The 18789-nt window shown below is 46.0% G+C and overlaps 1 protein-coding gene across 1 annotated transcript in view; it reads right to left on the bottom strand.

Annotated features, from left to right (window-relative positions):
- The window catches only part of cntnap5a (contactin associated protein family member 5a), a 105462-nt gene that overhangs the window by 11023 nt on the left and 75650 nt on the right, over positions 1-18789 (bottom strand). Inside the window, exons 14-20 of the mRNA XM_068571908.1 lie at positions 16575-16731; positions 15582-15709; positions 13771-13941; positions 12695-12913; positions 8783-9022; positions 5844-6071; positions 543-676 (exon numbers count right to left, since the gene is read on the bottom strand). Of these exons, the coding sequence (XP_068428009.1) occupies positions 543-676; positions 5844-6071; positions 8783-9022; positions 12695-12913; positions 13771-13941; positions 15582-15709; positions 16575-16731 (1277 nt within the window). The remainder of the gene's footprint in view (positions 1-542; positions 677-5843; positions 6072-8782; positions 9023-12694; positions 12914-13770; positions 13942-15581; positions 15710-16574; positions 16732-18789) is intronic.

Below are 18789 nucleotides of genomic sequence, written 5' to 3'. Positions count from 1 at the left end.
ACTTTTTGAACGGTAGTTTACAAATCACAGTGAAGAATTTCGTGTCACGAGTACTTTTTTTTTTTTTGCAACCGCGTCGCATGACGCGCCGACGCCTCTATCTCGCCGCGCGAGTCGCGTAAAATGTCGCGGGAGGAAGCCGGCGGAAGCAGGAAGTCCAGTGTTTGCGGGAGACGTCGAACCGTATTTTTGGGATGTTTTATCGCGAAGATATGAACATTTACAAAACATAAAACTGTCAAAACGCGGATCTGAGTCGGCAGGTTCGGACGTGGATCTCGTGGCTTTGAAAAGCAACAAAAAAACCTCCAACAAACTTTGAAGCGTCGAAATTTTGAATGGACTCTGGTCTGTTTTTTAATTTTTTTTACATTTTTTAATTCGTTAGCTAAACAGTTTAGCACCAACAATAAAAAAATGACTGCGATAAGATCGTGATCCTGTCTGAGGTTAATTGGGATGTGATACCGATGCTACCTGAAAGTCTTTGAGTAAATATTATTCCGATAAGCTCAAACTTTCTCTACACAGTATTCCTGTACCTGCACGTAGAGGTTCTTTCCCACTCGGTGGATTCGGATCCGATGCAGCCGTCCGTCGGCCAGGTTGGTGACGACGGGGCTGAACACGTCGGGGCTCCTGTCGGTCTGAAGGTGATACCAGATCTGCAGACTCCCTGCACACAGAGCGTAAAAAGACACGTCAGCTCTCCTCTGAAGCCCCAAACCCACCGGCGGCGACGCATGAAAGCGTGTTTTCTCTGAACAGCGGCCAAAAAAAACGACACCATTTAATCCGAGCCAGAAGCTGCGGGAAAAACCATCGTTATCGTCAGGCGTTTCACCTTTTTCTCCCCGGACTGTTCTGGAACGCGTCGCGCGCGATGAATATTTCATCCAAGGCATTTTATTCTACACGTCTGGTTTTAAAATCTCGCCCCCGAATGAACCGTTTGCTTTAACCGGATTCTGTAAAAAACAATAAATTCTGAGGTCCTTCGGCGCCACGAGGAAGCCGTGAGCGATTCTCCTGAGACCGACTGTCACGTGACAACAATTCCATGAAACATCGACTGAACTGCCCGTAATTGAGCAGAGAGCAGAGAGCAGAGAGGCCGTAAGTAGAGGTTGTAAAAATGTGAATAGCTCGATGTACAAAGCTCGCACAGCCTCCATTTTTTTTTACGACATTAGCAAATGTTTGATGAACAGATTCCATAGTTTTCCCATTTTTAGTTGATTCATTTTTTGCTTTATTGCATTGTAACTGTTTAATACGCAGGGTTCATTTCCATGACTTTAAACCAAATGTCCATGAGCAAACATTGTGTGAAATGTGTGTGTAGACAGTAAAAAGTGATAAAATGTAGTTTTTAAACTAACAATGAGGATTCAAAGCATACAGTAAACCTTAAATGACTCAAATGAATGAGAGACAATAGTTTATTAAAAGAATAAACATTTATATAGATGCCTGTATGTATGCTGCTGATATTTTGAGCCTCTTTCTTTGAAAAGCAGATTCATTATTTATAACTAAATGAACGTCATGAACACATGAATATAACACGCTCACATGACCTTTACTTCACTTTTGGGGGGTTATTTTTTTCAAGGACTTTTTCCTTTTAAAATGACATGGCTTTTCCAGGCTTTCCATGAGCCCTGAATTCTGCACAAAAAGACATATGAAAAGACATGTTTGAAAAGACATATTTTCCCTTAGTTTCTAGCCACAATAATGCTGTTTTATTGGCGCTACAGGACTTACTGTATGTACAAACGAGGCCAGTAAACTGGAGCAGGAGCTACAAAGAAAACGCCCCAAAACTGCTCTGGGTTCAGCGGGTTAAGCGGACCTCTGTAAAGACGCTCCCATTGAAGCGTCTTCATAATGAGGCATTCAGCATTGTGCTTGTGTAACTTCTAAAGAAGCCCCAGACTGGAGTCCAGTCCGCTGACACGACTCTGAGGCTCCAAGTGTGCGAGCGTCGCTTTGTGAGCAGAAGAGAACACACCGATTTACCGAAATGATGTGGCCCGCTTCTATATATCCATTTATAAATAGACCGCTATATCTAAACTTCTTCAATTGCCTTTTGAGAGATACTAATATTTATCTCTGAGCCCTTCGCTCCCACACAGTAAAAAAAAAAAAAGTCAATATGTGCTCAGTGTTCCTCCCACACACACACACATAATGGCTGGCAGATCAAACAGTCAGATAGCTATGCATTGTCAAGTGGAGCCGGGTCAATATTACAATTCCCGGTCTGTAGGTGCAGGGCTCTGTGCAGTGATTCATTTCAAACCCGGAGGGTGCTCCTTGCAGAGGAAGGTCACCGCGGATGAAGTGTCTCCTTCTGCCCTTCGGTGTTTACGGAGACCCGGGGAACATGGGAGTTCTGTTCTACCGCCGGAGAGATGACTTATAGGACTCCGCGCCGCCGAAGCCGCCGCCGCCGCCGCCGCGCAACGCTCCGAAAGTTTGGAGACGGCTTTAAAGCTGTCAGCTTAAAGCTTTTGAGGCCTTTTATTGTGTCGGGAGCTGACAACGCTGAGATACTGCGCTGACAGCAGGAAGCACTCCGGAGCGAGAGAGGAACCTATTTCTGAAGAAAGAAGATAGTGGAACAGTTTAGTCCGATCGCTGGCGCGTCTTTTTGAGTTTATCCTGGTATTTTTCTGTTTGTTTGCAGTCTAAGTGTCTTTTTCTTTTATCTCTGCAAGGTGTGTAAGCCTGTTGGGAGATCATGTGTTCAAACATCTGCCTGTCTGTCTCTCAGACAGCTGGACCCATCACTCAAATATTCTTGTTCTCATTTATGACCGTCGATTTTACATAATTTCTTAAATTCACCTTTTAAAGTCACTTGCATATGAGATACATACCCATGTGTCACATCAAAAATTGCACAACAATCTCAACTCTCTATATAATTAGGCAGCACTGTCCCAAGACCCAAATGTAAAGTGATAATATGGCCCTAAAGCTGGAAAATTGAAGTTTGATTTTTAAATATTCTTCATATCGCTTGAGAAAACATAACTCTCCTCTGTTTTGGTGGTGGACATTGTTTTCCCAAAGGTCTTAGGTTCACAAAGCAGTGATATATATGAATGAAATGGTAGACGGTGGGTTGTATGTTGTCTATCTGACTAAAAAACAGCGTATGTGGGTGGGTCCTTAGGGATTTCCTGAGTGTTCATTGGGTAGTTTCACACAACATGTTGACAGACACACGTAAGAGCACAGAAAAAGGGAGACGGGGGGAGGGAAGGAAACTACAGAGTTTGGCGGATGTAAAGGCTGATTTATACTCAGGTTTTACGCAGAGACACAAACACGCAAGACCATGGCCGCCCTTGCGTGGTCAAATCGGCCATTTTGCGTGCATCACCCCAAATTTCTGACTATCCGTCAAAGCTACGCAAGCCCACAAGGCTGTGATTGGTCCGCTAACCACGTCCTTTCTGAGTCTCTCATGTCCGGTTTCATAGCGTAATACCGCTGTTTTTAAAAGCCAGAGCAGAAACACGAACCATGGATCCCGTTGAAGAACGTTTGGCTGAAGAGGTCCACAAATATGAGCATTTATAAAGTATCAGGACACGCAGATGGAGGTGAATTCCTGGAGGGAGACATCGGTGAACGTCGGTGTGCAGGTCGACTCTAAACGTTGCGCCACCTGCTGGTCTGGCGTATGAAAAACGCACGGGAACCATAAACCAAAACGAGTCCGTCAATCCGACTGCGTGGCAGCAGCAGTTGTAGTTGCAGGAGTATAATTCGCCCTTAACAGCAGCGGATTCGTATTTTTGCGCCGTTTTTTCGCGAAAATATGAATTTTTTAAAAACACAAACACTGTTCTTTGCTTGTGGGACTCAGACCTTGGCGGAGTCCTCCACTGAGTCCCTTTTTCCCCCCTCATTTAAAATCTTTTCCTTTCGGATGTACAACAACTTTTTTTCATGGTGCATCTGGACTGGAGTAGCGTATCGGACCGCGAGCCGAGGGTTCATCTCTTCATTAGCCCGTAATCAGCTGTGAGGAACACATCCGCCGCCTCGCTCTCGGTTCTGCTCCACGCCGCCAGAACCCTCTTGAGATGTGCTAATGAAGAGGCTCCTGGACTCCTCCAGACAGCCCCGGGTTTCGCACAATGTTTTGGCGGGAAAATCTGCGCACGTCCTTGCAATCAGTTCTTGCCAGAGGTTAAAAAAAAAATCTAAAAAAAAAACACACACACACTTTGGTTGCTGGAGTGCACTGGGGATATGATTGATTCATTAAAGTGGATTCTTCAACCCCCTAAAAAAAAAAAAAAAAAAAAACGGCGGTCTGCAAGTGAACTCTGGCGTATCTCGTTTGCGGTGCGAATGCAAAGTGGACCGAGCCGGCTGTCAGAAGGAAGCAATCTCCTGTGTAATTATGCACGGGGAAAAAAAGAGAGATTCGGTAGCCATGGTGACACAATTGTGTCAGCTGGCGAGAGCGGTGGATTTTCCCTTATTATCAGAAACTGAGGTGTTTTTTTTCTGGGGCTCCTGCTTTCTGCCCGTTTGTCTTATTTGACAACTATAACGACGCGTAACCAAGCTGCTTCTTCTGGAGTTAAATGTAAATCTATAAATAAATGCAGTGAATGTGACTCGTTAGTCCAAAAATACATTTGCATGTCAATCACCTTGAAGCCCCGCCCCTAAAGCGTCCCCTGCTTTATGGTCTGTTTGACTCTAACAGACCATAATGTACTAAATGAACATCATGCTGTATAGAAGAAGACTGGAAACTAGAGACATAAAGTCATGTTGGTCAGGAGAGAGAATGCAGCTTCAACACATGAAGCATAGACTTCTATACAACCAGAGGAGTCGCCCCCTGATGGTCAGGAGAGAGAATGCAGCTTCAACACATGAAGCATTGACTTCTATACAACCAGAGGAGTCGCCCTCTATCTGCCGTGTCATAACTCTCTGCACACCAACAGAGGCTCTACAGCAGAAGTTCTTCAATGGAGGGTGCGTAGATGTAAAAATATATATATTTATATTAAAAATTTACATCCATTCCAAAAAATGTCTTCAAAAATAGTGATGTAATACATATTCAATAAGAAGTCTACATTTATGAAGATGATTGTATTTTATATTAAATCAGACACTGATGTCACATCTTTTTTATTTGCCATGAAGTTAGAAAAAAAAGCCTCAAAAATAACCTTACAGGAAGAAAACAAGACTAAAAAAACTCCATTAATTTGCTTCATCCCTGTTGAGCGGCTTTACTAATTGCAAAGTGGGTTATAGAAATTCAAAATACCTCAACCTGGAGTGGATATTTCGACAGCTGGTTTAATCACTGAACCACTTAGCGGGAAAAAATTAAACGAAATGTGTTCCTTGACTGCTTCCTCGAAAAGAAAACCCTTAAAAAGAAACAGAGCATCGTTATACGACACCAATCGTGTTATTACATCATTACATTGCCCTTTTGCCACTGAAGGTGATTTTTTTTATCACTACCGCCCTCTAGAGGCAGCGGTCCACGCCGGTATAAAACAATCACCGCAACCACGAGCAGCCCAGAAATAACCTGAAAAAAATATTATTCACCTGGGTTGAGTAATAAGAGAGATTAGCCTTGGACAGACACACACATCTGCAAACACACACACACACACACACTTGAATGCATGATCTCCCCACAGGCTTGCGCCTGGCGGAGATAACTATATATGTCACTTCAATGAGTTATTACAGTGCAGCAGGTCTTTTTTTTCATTTATTTTTTCCTCTTTCTTTCTTTCTCCCACAGTATGAATGCAGAAGCGTGTGCGTACCGTTCTTGGCCAGGATGACAGCGATGTATTGCTGGCTGAAGGTGCTGACAGTGAGCAGCATGGCCGGCCTCTGGGAGGTGACGAAGCTGAAGGCCACGTCCTCTCTGGCCCTGCTGCTGCTTTCCGCCGACACGCTGGAGGCCTGCGAGCGTCTGTTCTGCATCACCGAGAAGGGCTCCTGGAAGGTGTAGGTCACCGAGGACTCCGTGTCGAAGGACACCGACACCTCTGCAGAGAAAGAGAGAGAAGAAGAAGAAGAAGAAGAGTTGTTTTTAGCTGGGAGGTTTGTTATAACTGTTTTTCAAACCAAGATCACGGCCTCCAGATGTTGAAATGTTCACAGACCTCAAGATATAAAAAAAATGTCCGCTGGAAAAATCAACACAACTCAATCAAAAAGTAGGAAAAACAGGTAGCATAGACTTCTATACAACCAGACGAGTCTCCATCTGGTGGTCAGGAGAGAGAATGCAGCTTTAACACATGAAGCATAGACTTCTATACAACCAGAGGAGTCGCCCCCAGGTGGTGAGGAGAGAGAATGCGGCTTTAACACATGAAGCATAGACTTCTATACAATCAGAGGAGTAGAGTCATTTATATAGACTTCTATACAACCAGAGGAGTCGCCCCCTGGTGGTCAGGAGAGAGAATGCGGCTTTAACACATGAAGCATAGACTTCTATAAAACCAGAGGAGTAGAGTCATTTATATAGACTTCTATACAACCAGAGGAGTCGCCCCCTAGTGGTCAGGAGAGAGAATGCAGCTTTAACACATGAAGCATAGACTTCTATACAACCAGAGGAGTAGAGTCATTTATATAGACTTCTATACAACCAGAGGAGTCGCCCCCTAGTGGTCAGGAGAGAGAATGCAGCTTTAACACATGAAGCATAGACTTCTATACAACCAGAGGAGTAGAGTCATTTATATAGACTTCTATACAACCAGAGGAGTCGCCCCCTGGTGGTCAGGAGAGAGAATGCGGCTTTAACACATGAAGCATAGACTTCTATACAACCAGAGGAGTTGTCAGATGAGGGTCAGTAGAGAGAATGGAGCTTTAAGACATGAATCATAGACTTCTATACAACTCAATAAAATAGTGAGTAAGTAAAAAAAGTACTTTGTGCTCAAAGGGTACAGCTCGAGGGAGGGCACGTTTTTGGCGGGGGGATGAAAATCTGTCCAAAAACAATGTCTTTCTTCAGAGATGCATCAGTGTGTGTGTATGAAGGTACTCCAGAACTCTCTGGGCATTTACTGTATATTTACCGTGTACCTACAATCCATCTTGCAGAGCGAGGCTGCAGCAGGACATGATGTTTCATTCTGTGGTCTGAAAACTTCTGTTATCTCGAGCAAAACTTGGCGCAGGGAAATGCAACGGACGGGTTGACGAGCGGATCGTGTGCACGCACTTCTCCAAATAATAAGCCAACACGTCGACAGCACATTATGAAACTATGATTCAGTCAACAATCCACAGGGATCCCTCTCTTAACAAGCCAGCTTGTGCATAATTCTGCTTTGTGTGTGTGTGTGAAAAAAACACATTTCATGTCTTTCAAAATAAAGCATTGCTCCTAAAGTTGGGGAGTGTGGAAGGGATGGTTGCCACAGTACGGCAACACATCAAGACACCATTACATCACTGTCTTATGCTGTTTACACCACGAGAGCCTCAGTGGTGCTTGTAGACCGTATAGAAGAAGCCCCGCCCCATTGTCTTCTGGTTTTGAGTTTAGTAGAGTCATTTGTATAGACTTCTATACAACCAGAGAAGTAGAGTAATTTATATATAGTTCTATACAACCAGAGGAGTCGCCCCCTGGTGGTCAGGAGAGAGAATGCAGCTTTAACACATGAAGCATAGACTTCTATACAACCAGAGGAGTCGCCCCCTGGTGGTCAGGAGAGAGAATGCAGCTTTAACACATGAAGCAGAGACTTCTATACAACCAGAGGAGTCGCCCCCTGGTGGTCAGGAGAGAGAATGCAGCCTCAACACATGAAGCAGAGACTTCTATACACCCAGAGGAGTCGCCCCCTGGTGGTCAGGAGAGAGAATGCAGCTTTAACACATGAAGCAGAGACTTCTATACAACCAGAGGAGTCGCCCCCTGGTGGTCAGGAGAGAGAATGCAGCCTCAACACATGAAGCAGAGACTTCTATACAACCAGAGGAGTCGCCCCCTGGTGGCTGAAGGGCACTTGGGCATTGTAGTGGTAAATTTATCAAACCTTTACTTTTAAAGCACTTTCATTATGTCAGAACTTCAGAGCCTTGAAAAATCGTCCATCATACTATCACACATTTATCTTCGAGCTGCGTTTCACACCTGAGAGTTTAACTCCCAGAGACACAGACCGAAGGGAGAGAGTGTGACCTCCAGGTGTCGCGTCTGAGAGGCACCACAACCACACAGCTCACCGTGCTCCAGATCCAAGCTGCACTAAATCAGAAATATCTTCGAACAGCAGTCGGATTAACTGCATCCTGGCGCCCGTGCCGCTTTTTCCCAATCGACACACTGAGCAAGAGGAAACAGTGTAAACACTGCAGTGTGGTCACGCTCGCCGCCAGAACTCAGAGAAATCCCCGCGTCTTAAAAACTATATCTCTCCACATATATGATCTGTCTGCACCGCCGGCTGCTCTGGCGGGGCCTCGGCTGTGCCGGCGTCTGTGCTCGTAGGAGATAATTTGGTCTAATGCATTTTAAATGTTCTCGGAGTCTGGAGCAGGGACAAGTATTAATTGCCTCTGGCATCACTTGCATTTTTATCGACGGGGCCGCAACGGAATAACCTTGGCGACGATCGATTATTTATTTGTCGTAATCTACATTAACCCGCTTAATTACATTAAAGCGTGGAGCCTTTTTTTGGTCGTCGATCGCGGGTGGAGGAGGGGGGGGCGAGGGGGGGCTCACCTTGGTTACAGGTGGTCCCTCCGTAGGCCGACTGGGAGCAGTCGCACACGAAGCCGTTGCTCTTCTCGACGCACCTCCCCCTGTTGTGGCAGAGGCTGGTGGAGCCGCTGCAGTAGCCGGGACAACCGGAGGTCACGCCCGGCGTCATCTTGGCCCGCTCCTCCAGATCGAAGTGCACGCCGTTGACGGTCAGAGTCCGGATGCAGCCCAGGAAGCCTCTCTGCTGGGACGCCGTGCCTCCTGCGTGGGGGAGAACAGCTGTGCTCAGATGCATATTTGATGGTCGTATTCCCTTAACCCCTTTTCAGTAAAACACACACACACACACGCACACACACACACACGTAAACGTTACTGGTGGGAATCTAACAAAGCAATCACAATCCTTATAAACCCTCTATTAGCACCTGTAAAGTCACAAAACGGTTTCTTTTGCTGTTTTTCCGGCTCACATTTCTGAGTCCGCCCATATTTCTAATTTCGGTACCCAGCATGCCCAAATCGGACAATTTTTTGCCATAAAATAAGTAATTTTTCTATTTTTGAACGGAACAACACCGTTTTTTGACTGAAACTCCTTCCTAACAGACCAATACTTTGTTTTATTGTGATTTTTGTTGCAGATTCTGATTCTTTAGGTCCTAATCTTTCCAAAAAGATGTTTTATTAGTCGACATTTTTGAGGAATCTGGCTCATACTTGGCTGGATGTTCATAGTTCAAAGTGATTCTTTTGAAAATATTTTTTTTTCCGAAAATTAATAGAACACGTCATACTAAAATAACACAAGTGTTATAACTCATTTGGGGTTCCTACGACTACTGGAACACGAGGGAAAAGAGGTGCGGACCCCCTTGGTGGTCTGCCGAGCTTAATAGTTAAAAGCTGATGAGGATGCATCACAAAACACGTTCTTCATTTCCACTCTGGCGCTGCTCTGCAGGCACTGGAGCGGCGTGTGAAATCAAATTAGGACTCAATATGTGAGACGCACGTGGAAAACAAATGTTCGAGAACGCTGATAATTATCGCTTCTTAGAGGTGGGAGACGGATGACTGTTTCTATGTAAACGTATCACATTGTTATTACGCCTCCTGGAAAGCCAAACAAAACATACAACCAGGTGTAATTTCCTTTTCTGGTGATCCCGGGAGGCCCATAAATGATACTTCAATCAAGTTTCTGAATCCGTCTGGCACATGTCTTGTGGTATATGTTGACGAAACAAACAGCAGGGATTCCATATGTTACTCCAGGTAACATCAAGCAGGAGAGGCGTGTCTGTTGGGACGGGCTCTCACTTGTCTTCCTGCTGGCAAACAGCAGAGGCTCATGGTATTGTATCGGGCTATACGGCCTTGCTATGAGTCTGTGCCTCCTGCCGATGGACAGACAAAGGTCATTTCCCACTATCGGGAAAAAAGAGACCACTAATTGTAGACTTGGTTGGTGCTATTGATGCCACGAGCTCCCGTTTCCGGAGTGTATCTTTGTTCCCGGGATCCCGCGTTCCCCAGCTCAATATCCTCTTAATATGACAGATTAACAAGACCTTCCAAAGGGTATATATGTGGTCAGCGATGTTTCTTACCTGGGTCAATATGTTGAGCACACCCACCTACAGTTTGCAGCCGACTGATGTTACGCTGCTTGAAACCTACACCCTCAAAATTGCGGCTAAGACAGTTTTTTTTTCAGTGGCCGAATGGATTTTTAATCATTTAAACCGCATTTGAAATGTTGGTCTTCCTTTGTTCTTTTGCTATTTGAACTGCAAGGATAGCCTCGGTCAATCTCCTACTTTGAGGACCCTGGAATAAAGGACCATGGGAACATAAGACCTTGAAATAAAGGACCATGGGAACATAAGACCTTGAAATAAAGAGATCTGGGAACATAGGACCCTGGAATAAAGGGATCTGAGAACATAGTAGCCTGGAATACAGGACCATGGGAACATAGGACCCTGGTATAAAGGGGTATGGGAAAATATAACTCTGGAAACATTGAACACTAGGAATTTAGTACTCTAGGATATTGTAGCCTTGAAACACAGGACCCTGGGAACATAATTCCCTGGAATAAAAGATTCTGGGTAAATTATACCATGGGAACATAGGACTCTGGGAACATAGGACTCTATGCTTGAGTAGCTGCTACTGGGAACATTGGACCCTTGAAGATAAGACCCTGGAAACACAGGACCATTGGGTTATAGGACCCTGGAAACAGAGGACTCTGGGACCACAATATCCTGGGTTAAAGGACCGTTAATACGAACCTGGGATGTAAAACCCTAGGCATATACGACCTTGAGATATAAGACCCTGGGACCTATAAACCCTGGGAATATGACCCTGGGATACAGGGAACTTGGGACATAGGACTCGTTAGAACATATGACCCTGGAAACATTGGACCATAGGCTCATAGGTTCGTAGTCACATAGGACCCTTGAATACCGGACCTTAGGAACGTATGACCTTGGAAACATTGGACTCTAGGATATAGGACTCTGAAAGCTCAGGACCCTGGGATATAAAACTCGAGGTATGTACGACCCTGTGAACATATGACCCTGGAAACATTGGACTCTGAGAACATATGACCCTCAGAACATAGGTTCCTCACAAGCGACATAGGACCCTTGAATACCGGACCTCGGGAACATATGAACATGTTTGTATTTTTTTGTTCTTTTCCAAACTACTAATGAGTTTTTAATGGCAGGGAAAGTCTTAACAGCCGGCGTAATCGCATTGATCTTTTGAGAGAATGTCATAAAGTTCCACCTTTGCACCGTCTTATGAAAACAATTAAATCTTCAACTAATGACAAGTTCTTCTGAGATCAACTGAGGGGTATTGCTCCCATTTGTCATTGCATTCCTCTGAGGAATTATTTCTGAGAGTAAATGACCCATTAAGTGCATGAACTGTGGGCCTACAGTAAAATGGAGAAAGCTCTTTTTTTTTTTTTAAATGGGGTCTGTCCCCTCCAGAGAGCCGGTGTATTATTAAAGAGACACATTAAAATGTCAGGTCGGGGGGGGGGGGGAGACTGCAGCCGGGCTCCTGAACCAGAGCAATAATGAAAAAATAATAAAATACATTCGTTCTTCTCAGCAAGCTAACAGGGCAGGTTGGTATTTCTTAGTTTCTGTATCCAAGTCTTCTCTCCATTTCAGCCGTGAGGACGTGCGCCTTTGTACCGCGACTATTGTACGAGATGAGTAAAAACACATATTTGATCGGCGCAAAAATTCATTTAAAAGATTCCCGTTAACAGCTAACAGGGAATCAGAATGAATTTTTTGGCACAAAACTGTCTTTTCTCTCAGTGCGAAAGGTTTACTTCAAGGTCAGTGTGGAGAGGAGGAAACTACAGCATCAAGCAATAACTCACTTTCTTTTTTTTCAAGTACACATGACATTTGAGTTGTGTAATAATGTATCTGAACCGTTTCCTTTCAAGCTGCCACCAGTAAATATTCCTTTCACAACAAAAAGGCGCCGCTCCTACTGGTCGACCCACAGAGAAATCATCAACCGACTCTGCAGTTCATAATTGTTTCTTTCAGTTCATTATTTCGCTTTTAATTGCCCACAAATTGCCTTGTTTCGGCTCACCCTGACCAACACTAATTCCCAGCAGCAGGCCAGCGTTTCCAGTCAAAGCCTCCAGTGCTAACCAGCAAAGCAACACTAGCAGCAAATTAGCAACTTGGCGATGACGACGGCGAAAGCACTTAGCGGCTTAAGAGCCCGCTGTTCCCCTCTGGAGCCGGCGGGAGCTCGGCAACGCGACCTGAACGGACGGCGAGTATCGGAGTCTCGCGAGGCGACGGCGTGTCGGGGTTGTGTTCACGTCTGGCTGCAAATTAATGCGGGGTCGACAGGCGGGCGCCTTACCCACGAACAGCTGGCTGCTGAGCCGCAGGCGGAGGTGTCCGTCAGCCGGAGCCTCCAGGAAGCGCAGCGGGAGCTGGTCGACCTGCAGCGACGCCTCCTTCACGTTGCGCTCGGCCCTCACGAAGTGCCACTGCCGGTCGTTCAGGGGGAGGTGGGACTTCACGGTCAGGACCGCTGGACCGTTTCCCACATCAAAGGAGAAAGTCACCACCGAGGGAGCTGAGGGAATCACACACACACACACACACACACACACACAGCCTTTCTCAGAATGCGATATGAGGTGTTTTATGCTCCTTTCTACTCTCCCTTTCTGATGCAATGCGATACAATGCTGCTGGGAAAACTTGATGACCTGAATAGATTTATGAGGGGGGGTGGGGCTCGGCTGACAGCTCGTCAATATTTCACAACGTCTCCGACGCCGCGGCAATACATAATGGGTCCAAATATCCTGAGAACGCCTTCCCCCTCCCCCCGCCCCCCTCAGGTTTTGCGAGACAAAAACACACCGCAATCAACAATTTAAAAAAACACAGGTGTGTGTTTTTCCAACACAGACCTGCAAGACGCTGCTGAGGGACGCACAAGACGACGGCGACGCCCCTCGAGTTGTTTAACGCAACCTTGAATAAAAAAAAAACCTCACAACTACGCCGTCTTTCGTGTAAACAAGTCAACCCTTTTTTGCATGAATAGATCTGATTTAATATCCTTTTTTTATTCTTCCTCCAGTTAAGTCTACAAGGAGACCCCCCTCTCGCCTCCCATCTGGCGTGTTCATTAAGGACTGCGGCGTCACCACGCGGACAGTAAGTACAACACTTTTAAAGCCTCCCGCGACAGCCTGACGGCGTCGTTAGGACGCCATCACACGCCGCACCTGACAAGCCGGCTTCTCCGGGAAATTGAACTGTCAACTATTTCACAGCTGACATTATCAGCTCAGAACGGCGAGATAAATATCGCTGACAGCTTTTTGTGGGTGTTCTCATGCATGTGCGGCTATTCCTCCTTCTGTTGCATGCGTGCGCGGCGTCCTCGCCATCGCTCTGAGCTCTGAGCGTTTGACTCACAGCTGAGCTCCACTCGGATGAAGTCCTTGAGGCCCTGGTTCTCCAGGAACACTCCTGACGGAGCGCTCGTCTTGAAGTAGAAGGAGATATCCGAGGCGAGCTCGGCCTGCAGCGTGGGGAAGTAGAGGTAGGAGGACTCCTGGTAGAAGGACGCGGCGTTCCACAGGGACTCTGGAGGGCGAGGGGGAAGAAAAAGGAAAGATGAGGGAGGAAGATGCCGGACGGCGGGAGGCCGCTCGCCGCATAATAAACCTCATTTATCTTATTTCCCGTCCGGGGGTGGTTAAGACGCACGCCACCGGCAGTCCGTCTCCACCTCCCCGAAAGAGAGGCTTTTTTACGGCGCTACAGCGGCACGACTGCGTCTCCGTGCGGCGAGCGCTCGGGAAGACGTCGAGAAAATAGCAAACGGTTTAATAGTTTGAACCGACAACCCGGCGCGGTCGCCTCCGCGGCGAGACGGCCTTCGCCTCTCGGGTAGTTATGAAGATGTCAGCTTTCTTTTTAATTAGCTGCTTTGTTGGGAGGACACGGAACTTTTTCGCCGGGAGGGTTCAATGCTGCGTTACCCGGGGAAATAAAAATAAATAATCAGAATGTGTTTATTAAAGGTTCAATGTTAGATATTCAGGGCGTTAATAAAGCAGCAAACAACTATTACGTATGTAAAGATGTAGAGGAGTCACGGCCGCCTGAGCAGAGGACCGCTCTCTCTTTCTCTCTATGAGCTTTTTCTACATTTGTGCCGTTAGCGCCGTTAGCTCCATGTTGAGAGCCACGTGGAGTAGAAATACGCTCTGAATATCTCATTTAGCACCTTTAAAAGCAAGAAAAATGACCATTTCATCAGGTGGGAGTCTAGAAACCAAATGAAAAGCTGTTTTTCTTCTTCTTTCAGCAGTGTTTGACGTAGGGCTGTACAATCATGGCCAAAAAATGACAATCACGATTATGGATTGATTTTAGAGATATGTTTAATAAACAACGAGCACTGCCCCTCTGCTCTCTGTCACGCAACACAATATATAAGTGTATCGTGCGGCGGACAACTCCTCAAAAAAGGGAAAGCATCTGGATCAATATCAACATTCAAAAGGCATTTTCAAAAAAGATCAATATCACGGTCAATCGTGTTCATTTCACCGCGGGAAGCCCAAAAGAGAAATCGTGATTGCGGGTTAATATTGGATTCATTGCGCAGCCCCAGTTTGACGTACAATCATTATGCATTTAAATGACAGTTCACGTTCACACATTCACCATCACAACAGTCAGAGTTTACGATCACAACGTATGGGAATAAGACGTTGCTGGAGGCGTTCTGGATGTCTTTGCGTGGAGCCGGAAAACATATTCGACATCTTGCAGAACGACTCCGCTTTGGATTGAACATTTAACACAACACCACGGGGGGGTCTGCACTTCATTTGACTGCAGATGAGCTGCTAAAAATTCCCTGCCCTTTTGTCCACAGCTCACTGTGGGACACCGAGCAATAAATATCTACATCCTCTTTCATGTTGCAGCGCTGCTCCCCCCCCCCCTCCTCCGCCCTCTTTTCTGTGTCGCCCCACATTTTTGGCACCCCTTCCTGGCTGCAAAAAAACCCAGGAAGTTTGAGAATCCAGATTTTTTTTTGCCACGAGGTTACGGTCCAAGCCGGCCAGTTGCAAGCGGGACAGATTAACTATATCCGTGGACAAAATGAGGCCACGGCGTGAGGTTTCGCCTCCGATATTCAAAACCCCGAGCACCAAAATCTGCAGCCAAAAATCTGGCACAGCGGCTCCAGCACCGAGGTGATCACCTACTGTCTCCGTAACACCGCAGCGGGCCGAGGAGGAAGACGGCCTGCGAGCCCGTCCTGTTGGTGTCTCCCACCGCGATCTGGCTCACGGGCAGGTGGTCTTTATAGGAGAGGATTCCTGTGTCGTTAGCCCTGTGGCACACACACACACACACACACACACAGACACGCAAAGACAAAACAGAAATAAATAGCAACACGGTGCCCTCGGGTGTAGATGCCTTCCTGGGAGGTCCAGATAAAAGGCATCCATTCTTCTGCATTAGTGCACAACGCCGAGTAAACACATTAAAAAAAAGGGAGCAATCTATCACAATGCAGACAACCGCCGCTGGAAATATGCAAACTGAGCTGAATCGAGAGCGGCTTTGCAAAGGGGATTAACGTGCGGTAAACAAAGACATTCAGAGATTTTAATGCGCCGAAACTATAATGCACAACCCCCCCCTCCTCCCTTTTTTTTTTAGTTTCTTTCAGTGCTTAAAAAGTCTTATTAGATCGCTGCCTGATTGTATGTATGAGCAGCAATTATTCATCCCGGAGATTCAATTGGAGGCTGAGTCTGCAGACGGACGCTTCCACTGATTTGGAAAGATATTCTCTCTGAATTAACATTTTTGGAATGCCTAATTGATGAATTGATTAATTAATCATTAGTCGTCTTTCCGTGGAGGGCGGTACAGTAGTTCATGAATAAACCGCAGATTGATTATGAGATAGCACCGATATTACTTTTTTTGGGGGGGAAGGGATCCTTCTTTTTAATTGCAGGGATCATACACAATGGATTTCCATGACTTTTGCATGTTCACCAAATTCCCATGACCTTTAACCCCATTTATATGACTTTTAAGGTGTCTTATTAATATGTGGTATGTTGTTACGGAACCGAAAATAAAAACTATGGAGTCCTCATTCTGAATGTTTATAGTTCTAATCAAAATATCTTATAAAAGACAGTTTTGTGTGTGTGTGTGTGTGTCTGTGCATTGTGTACCATGCGTCGGTGTCGGCGTCACAGTTGCAGAAGTAGTTCATGTCCACGCAGTTCTCCTCCAGGCTGCAGGAGCACTGCTGCACGCCGGGCAGGAAGCCTCCCCAGTAGCTCCGCCTCGCTCCCTCCCAGTCCAGCCACCAGGTGAGCGGACTGCCGTCTGTAAACAACGACAACGACAACAACAAAAACACACACCGGACAGTCAGTGACCGCGGCAAAATTGGCCAGCCAGCCAGCGCTGCAGCCGGGGCTCAAGTAGGTCACGGTCACGGGTTATATTTGGAGGATTGCATTGTTTCGCTTCGCTGCCTTTATCTCAAAATGAAGAAAAAATAAAGTCCAAATGGAAGCCCTTCCACTTGGACTTCATGGGAAATAAAAGAAAGATAATAAAAAAGGACATCAAACACGAATGAACAATTTATCTATAAGAATGATGCGACAGAAAACAGAGAGGCAGAGCGGCTTTCATTATACGAGACATTATTGTCTCACTTCATCCCTCTACTTCAGCCTCACGCTCCTCCGGGTTAAACCTGTCCACCAAAACGCCCCCAGACTGATTCCTCGGACTTTTATTCATAAATGAATATGTCGCCCTGTTAAAACCTGCATTTTTCTTTATTCAAGCTGCATTCTCTCTCCTGACAACCAGGGGGCGACTTCTCTGGTTGTATAGAAGTCTATGCTTTGTGTTAAAGCTGCATTCTCTCTCCTGACCACCAGGGGGCGACTCCTCTGGTTGTATAGAAGTATATGCTTCATGTGTTAAAGCTGCATTCTCTCTCCTGACCACCAGGGGCGACTCCTCTGGTTGTATAGAAGTCTATGCTTCATGTGTTAAAGCTGCATTCTCTCTCCTGACCACCAGGGGGCGACTTCTCTGGTTGTATAGAAGTCTATGCTTCAGGTGTTAAAGCTGCAGTCTCTCTCCTGACCACCAGGGGGCGACTCCTCTGGTTGTATAGAAGTCTATATAAGTGACTCTACTTCTCTCTTGATGTATTCCCTCAGTAAACATTGTAAACATGAGTTTATGTCTCAATCTCTAGTTCCACGTCTTCTTCTATACAGCATGATGTTCATTTAGTACATTATGGTCTGTTAGAGTCAAAAAATGCTTTAGGGGCGGGGCGACAAGGTGATTGACAGGTCTCTACGAGGGAACGGTCGTATTTCAAGATGGCGACGAAACTCGAAGCATTCTCTCTCCTGACCACCAGGGGGCGACTCCTCTGGTTGTATAGAAGTCTTTATGAATGACTCTACTTGTCTCTTGATGTATTCCCTCAGTAAACATTGTAAACGTGACTTCTGGTTGTATAGAAGTCTACGCTTCATGTGTTAAAGCTGCATTCCCTCTCATTCCTCATAAATACGACGTAATTATCTTTCACAACATTCTTCAGATTAAACGTGAGTTCAACACGATGTGGTTCTTCTACACGCTGCGACGCCCACTCCGGTCGTAACTCCCCTCATCAGCCTCGCAGTCGCCCGACCTCGTGCTCGTTCACCTGCTCCCCCACTCCCACGTCCCTCATCCGTCACCGGCTACTTAAACCAGTCATGTACTGCCTTTGTCGGTTCATCATCGTTGCCGTGTGGAGTTTTTGTTGCCTGTCACCTGCAAACTATTCACACTAAATCACCGGACGGTCCCTCGTCTGCCTCGACCTTCATGCATTCGAGACCCCCTCCCGCCCTTCATCTGCCGCACACGCACTCCGGCCGTGACACAATATGATGAGGATAAAATACAGCAAATAAAACTGGGAATGATGACAGTAACAAAAGAAAAATAAACGTTTTTGATAATTGGAACATTTGGGATATAAATCAACATATTCCTCCAATATATGCAAGATATAATACAAGCATACACCGACACCTTTACACACACTGTGCATTCATCTATTATACAGCTTTAACACATGAAGCATAGACTTCTATACAACCAGAGGAGTCGTCCCCTGGTGGTCAGGAGAGAGAATGCAGCTTTAACACATGAAGCATAGACTTCTATACAACCAGAGGAGTCGCCCCCTGGTGGTCAGGAGAGAGAATGCAGCTTTAACACATGAAGCATAGACTTCTATACAACCAGAATAGTCGCCCCCTGGTGGTCAGGAGAGAGAATGCAGCTTTAACACATGAAGCATAGACTTCTATACAACCAGAGGAGTCGCCCCCTGGTGGTCAGGAGAGGGAATAT

Source organism: Clinocottus analis, unplaced genomic scaffold (genome assembly GCF_023055335.1).
Source record: "Clinocottus analis isolate CAN_PGR_092001 unplaced genomic scaffold, fCliAna1.0.p SCAF_12, whole genome shotgun sequence".
NCBI classification, from domain to species: Eukaryota; Metazoa; Chordata; class Actinopteri; order Perciformes; family Cottidae; genus Clinocottus; species Clinocottus analis.
Note: the sequence above shows the minus strand (reverse complement) of the source record. Positions and strands in the feature narration are given on the sequence as shown.